General features: G+C 40.3%; 1 protein-coding gene across 1 annotated transcript; it reads right to left on the bottom strand.

The window, feature by feature from the left end:
- On the bottom strand, positions 4,742-6,122 carry LOC109822406 (F-box protein At5g49610-like). Its single transcript, XM_020388602.1, has one exon. It carries the CDS (start codon positions 6,103-6,105, stop codon positions 4,945-4,947), a length of 1,161 nt encoding a protein of 386 aa, XP_020244191.1. The 5' UTR covers positions 6,106-6,122; the 3' UTR covers positions 4,742-4,944.

The following is a 6,506-nucleotide window of genomic DNA, read 5'->3' as shown; positions in this document are numbered from 1 at the left end:
CTCGAGATTAAAACATGGTTTAATCCAGAAGAAGAAGGGGGAGATAATCTCAAATCTTTCGAAGGGTTTTTTCTTTATGAAAAAGTTCGCCGAGATTCGCTGATTCTCCTCTGAAATTCAGACACCTATATAGATTCCATTGATTTCCTTTACAAGCATTTTAGGGAAACTGTATATATGATAGAAAATTTATCTCAATGGAAAATGTGAAATCATGATGACTCTCGAAATAATTCATGGACAATGAGTTGATCAGATCTAGTAATGATAAAGTTGAAGTTGTAGATGTTTGTGGTAGAAATATAGCGAGTGGTTCAAGCTGGGAAATCAAGTGGTAGAAGCGGTCTTCTGTTTTGGCCTCAATTTGGGTACATCGGCGTCAATTAAGGCCTGTAGGATTGTTTTCGTCAAAAGTTGATTTTTTCATTTTCATCAAACATGTTACACCATTCATCGATTATAATTTTCAAGTTGATCTTTTTATAAGATCTTCTTACAATGAGAAAAGTAAAGATTATAACTTTATGAAACAAAACGCAGCAGTAGTTTATCTCCTGTTGCTTTGTGTGGGATCTTTGCATGTGCCGGGGACACGTTAGTCTGTGGACCATCGCGGATCAGATCTGATTGACAAGATCAATTATGCTTTTGTTTCACGAAGGAAACAATAGCAGCAGCGACAATCACGACCAAGCGAGATTGTGGCTCTTCTCGAGATCAAAACAAAGTTTGATCCGAAGGAAAGAGAGGGAGAGAATCTCAGATCTTTCAAAGACTTTTTTTTATGAAAAAGTTCGCTAAGATTTATCAATTCTCCTCTGAAATTCGTAGTCTACTGTTCAATTGGACAACACCTCGCCCTCAGATCTCAGATCCTCTCTAATGAAGACCCAGGGCTCCTATTTATAGGCTTTTGTCGTCGCGTTTTCTGATAATGTGTTTTAATGTCATCTGCAGTTGATAACCACCCAGGCGCACTTAAGGATAGCTTCAGAATAGTTGGTGAGGTCCTGGGAGGAAATAATTCTAATAAAACATCGAAATCCGCTTATTGGGGAGTTTGGGAGGCCAAAATAGTCGTGGTGGCTCGCATGGGTACGAGCCACCATTTGGTGGCTCGCATGCATGCGAGCCACCATTTGGTGGCTCGCACTCACGCGAGCCTCCTGGCCTATTGTTATGTCTTTTTGACCCTTTTGACTATTTGCATCTCTTTCGGTTTGCTTGCTTTGCCCTTTTACGCGTGTTTCGTCGCTTTGTTGACTTGTACGCTTTACCGGCATCGGATAATCTTCTTTGACCCAGATGATGATGTTCATCATCTTCTCTTTGTCTCGATCTACGTGTGAGAACCCATTGGCAATTTTTAACGCCTACAGATACCCCCTCCAAAGTGTTTCAGTCTCGTTTCTTTTATAGAAGAGTCTGGAATACTTTGGATATGATAGACCCAACCTTCAGTCGGTATGACAGGACCTGTAATTGGTTTTAGCTCTCAACTTCTTCAGCCTTTAATCTACTTAGTACTTTGTCGAATAAATGAAGTTCTTTCGGTGCTGCGTTTATCGACTGACCGTTGTTAAAATTTTGAATTGAAATTGATGTGTAAGTTTCTGAACTTAGCTCGCACCATTGAGTTGACTTTGAACTGATCATCTTTGTCAGGAATTCATATCTGAATGTAGTTGAACTCCATAATTTTCCTTAGCTTCATATCTGAATGTAGTTGAACTCCGCAGATTCCAATTTGAGCATTGCAGTCTTCTCCTGCATAAAGTCTAACAATTTTCCAAGCAACAATCATCCTAGAAAGAGGTTTGAGGATTCACCACATCCTCAAGTGTTGGTCATAACCGGGGACTTCTCTTGCTAGGAGATGATTTTCCGTTAAAGCTTGTGCGAGGCAGAGCATCTATTTTTCTAGGCTACTATTCATACGATGGCGTCTCTAACAATTGTGGCACTTCGATCACTTGGAAGAAATTAATTGTTGGAGCAAATCATACAACAAATAATTTCTAAAAACCTCCTCTACATTTAAGATTTTCAATTACTCCTCCACGTGAAAAGCTAATAGATCATTAATTTGGGTTAAGGGTAATGAAAATAGGGCTACTACAGGGAATAAATAATGAAAAATATGCACACTATTGCATATATATCAAAGAACGGAGTTCGTATATACTCTAACCAAATTACTTCCCGTGATCACAAGTTTAAGATCTTACATCAAAAAAGTTTCTAATTCTGGAAGTCCTAATGTTATAACCTTTAATTTCGAAAGTTGCATATGCCTCAAAACAGACTAAAGATTTATATATCCAAAAGATGCATCAAAGCATATATAAGATTTGCATGTACACAAAACAAATTTCATATACATCAAAGCATATATAAGATATTTAAATTCTGAAGTTTGGAGCGTTTAGTTAACTAAGAAGCATTTTTTCCGTCCTTTTCTATGGGGGCGAAGGTGGAATAAACAAAGTCGGCGTAATACTTGTAAAACTGCATGAAGGTGGGGGGTTATGTGCAATTAACCCTATATTTTAGAAGTGGCGCCGGTTTCTCTTCATGAAAATATAATTATAGATAAATTTCTTTTTTTAAAACAGAGAAGGTGTTTAACCTTTGTTAAGAAACGAATTTGGGAATGGAGTAGAAAACTTATCCGCGCTACTTAGACGAAATTAGTTAATATTTTTAACAAATTAAAACAAGCTAAGCTACTGTCCTCGCGGAGTTGGACAAATCAATTAGAGGTTTACAGTCAGTTCTAGCAAATCCCATGTCTACACAATCTTAATCCTGATTCCCAAATTGGGATCCTCCCTCCCTCCCTCCCTCCCGTTGAAATCTAAAACAGAGGGGCTCCCCTATAAAATGGAGGGGGGAAATGATCATTTCGACGTATCTTACATAAAACATAATCCTCTTCTTGCAAGAAACAGAAACACCTTCACCCTCCTCCTTCAAAGGCCAGCTTGCATCAAGAAAGAATCAAGCATTTTCAAGAAACCATTCTCTTTCCCAAGAAAACAAACAGGAAAATGGCTTCTCCTGCTTCCACTCACCAAGAAGGAGGCTCTCCGTCAGAGACCTCCACCCCTGCCGTCAACCCAGCACCCTCCCCTGCCGGCTTCTTCTACCTCGACATCTCTGATGATTGCTACGCCTTCAAACCTTTCAGCTTCAACCGTCCACGCCAACTCCAAGATCCCCCCTCCCCCTCCTCCCTCTTCCATATTCCCAATTCCTTCATAGCCTGCTCCTCCTCAAAAGGCCTCCTCCTCTGCTACGAATCCGACTCCAACACCTTCCACCTTCTTAACCCCTTCATCAATGACTCCACCAGGCGCATACCTGACCCGCCAAGGTACTACAACAACCACCGCATCCCTACGGTGGTCCTCTCAGTCGAAGACGACTCCATGAAGACACAACATCAACGGATATCAGGCCCAGTTCTTTTCTCAGGGAGGATACCGGCGTTGCAAATGATATTGGTCAAGGATTCTGGCTCACCAATGATTTGGATGCAGTCGTAAGATTTGATACTTACTTTAATTCAGGCAATAAAATTGATCATTCAGGCAAAAAAATTGATCTGCCTGAGGAGATTCGCTGTCGTAGTTGGCAAAAGCAGCTAGGAAAGGTAATAGAAACCAGACTTGGGGTTGTTGCAATTCGGGGAAGAATGGTCCTACTTTTCCTTCTTGCTGCCCAAATTGAGAATTTGATAGTATATCCATGGACTGCATATCGGTCTCTGGATTTGGACCAAGCAGGGGTGGGACAGGGAATGAGCTGCTCACAGGACCTTCTGAGGTTCGATAATAACGTGCCTCTATGGATAGGCAATCAATGCATTTTATGGGAGGTAACTTGTGGGGATGGGTATAGCCGTAATGCAAGATTCCGTGAGCTCTACGGATGGGAGTTTGGTCCTCTACAGGATTCGATTAGCCTTCCTTATATACGCTCTGAAAGAACCCCAGCAGAGTTCACTATCAAAGAAGAGAGCGATGATGAAGCGAGTGATGAAGAAGAAGAGGATGGGGTAGAGCGAAACAATGAGCAGGGCATTCCCAAGTGCGTAGTAAGTAATGATTTGAATGATAATCAGGCGAAAAATTGATCAGATTTCTTATATGCATTGATGCGCAACAACAAGCAGAGTGTCTCTGAAGAGGACGGCACTCATTTGATAGATGATCTGGAGGATGGGACGGAAGTATTTTTCAGTTTCTTGATCTTGATTAGTTATGAATTTGGATGATTGTTCAGGTTCTTGATTAGTAGCTCTTGTTCTACTATACTGAACTTTTTACGTTCAGACTTGAGTTAGGTACTATTTTTCAGCATTGGTTGATGTAAATTTTAGTCAAGAATTTTCTGGCTTCATGTATGTAACATTTGAGAAGGAGCAATCTGTTCAATGCATCAGAAAGGCGAAATGAAGTTTCATTTCCAGTTACAAATATTTTGATGTTTCCTACGTGATTTGATGGACCTAGCTACCTAAAGCTCATTTTACCAGTATGTTGGACGAAGAAGGTAAAAAAATGCATGTCCAGTGACATATCTTTTCCTCTGAAAATCATAGCTGAACATGGTCAACTATAGATGAAATAAGAAAGTAGGACTATAACCTGCAGGAAAAATAAAAATGAAATGCACTATTATTCAAAAGATGCATCTTCTTAACTTTACATTAAACACTATCAGCCTGACCTATTTCAAAAAAGGTCAATGCTTATCACAATGGATGAAGCTTGTTTTTCCTTGGGAGGTTGACCTGCAATCACTGAAGGACTTCATCCACAATGACAGGGAGCAAATACGAGTAATTTGCCAACTATTGCATATACAGCAAACATATGAAGTTTGCTATACATAAAAAATTGCACATACATGCATGAATGCACACATGCATACTGGATATCATGTGTTGTAGGGTAGTATCCGACCTGCACATCGATCTTCTATATCCCTGGAGACGTCTCGTGTCTTGAAATTGTAGGAAATCACTGTCTGCTCACTGTGACTGACCCTCACCCTCATGTACAGCATCTGATCTCCACCATAAAATGGTAGAGGCAACAACTTTTTCTCATATAACAGGCATTCTACCTCCTTATTCTTCCTCATCAGCAGCAGGCCCAACGGTAGAAAGAAGTGCTCGTTATCCACAACCATCTGACGAATATTCACTTTGTATATCTGCTCCCAATTGCCATTGTTGTTCAACAACCACACTTGCAAATAGAATCCACATATTTTCGTGTATGTCAGTTGATCCTTACACACTCCCATCTCAATGAAATTTAAGCCAGCTACCTTTTCAGGTAGTGTTATGATTGTGCAAACATCTTCCTTAATGTTGAATGACATCAACTGATTGGAGCATTCCCAGTATACAACTCCTTTGACATAAATGGATTTCCCAAGCTTGATGAAGTCTCGGATAGTAACTTTTGCATTGGTTGAAACCCACTTGCTAGTGATTGATGAGAAGATCTCAAATCCAAAAGTGAGTATATGACGACGCCTTGCACTACTCTCGCGATCATAACGGAGCTTGACAGGATGGATGATTTTGTAGTCTGTAGACGAGGTTTTTGACTCGAAAGCCAAAGCAACGGAGTTTACACGATCACTGCTGTCAGGGATGACACGGCCCTCGCTTGTTAGAGGATTGTGAACATATAAGAATCTATGGTTGATGGTATTATTCTCCAATTCAAGGCAGAGGAGGCCATTGGTAGAGTTGATGAGCCTAGCTCGATAATCATCATTAGGGAAGAAGGAGTTGGGATACGATTTGCAAACCGTGATTCCAGACGTAGTGATTGTGTACACAAGCGTGTCGTCTTTGCCAACTGAGACAAGTTGGTAATTTGGGAGGAACTTGAAATTGTTCCACTTCTTGCAGACGCACTTGAATCTGCAAAGCAATTTGTAAGGAAGCCGCAGGAGGATTTCACAGAGGATCAGTTCCTCCGGGATCATGCAACCTGCAATTACTGGAGTTGATGCTGGCGATGATGGTTCTCCCTTCTGCTTCTTTGTTTTCATCGTAGCAGCCAACTCATCGTCGTCCATGATTTAGGGTAGCTGTGTGTAGCTAGGCTTCTTTGTTAATCCTCAGCTTGAATTTGAGATCAGTTATTAGGATATGAGGAGAGAACTGTTGTTCTGTTATTAAATTTTTAATTTGAGCAAAACGGATATTTGTTTTCCTTGAATTTTATTCAAAGCGACGTCCTTTTTAACTACTAGATTTTTATCTACATACACGTAAACTGTACGCCATTTTTTTTTTTTTTGAAATTTATCCTTCAGATCATTGTATTTGCAAATATGCCTTATTATTTACTGTTAGATTGTGGACGATTGTGGGTTGTTCGTCACCGAGGAAAACCTTGAAACAAACCTCGTTCCTACCCTCTTCTGATATGTAGAGGGGCAAAGATGAGGACAGCTAGAGAATGAATTTTGCCTTA

This window comes from Asparagus officinalis, chromosome 8 (assembly GCF_001876935.1).
Source record: "Asparagus officinalis chromosome 8, Aspof.V1, whole genome shotgun sequence".
Classification (NCBI taxonomy): domain Eukaryota; kingdom Viridiplantae; phylum Streptophyta; class Magnoliopsida; order Asparagales; family Asparagaceae; genus Asparagus; species Asparagus officinalis.
The sequence above is the reverse complement of the archived record's forward strand: the minus strand, read 5'-3'. Positions and strand labels throughout refer to the sequence as shown.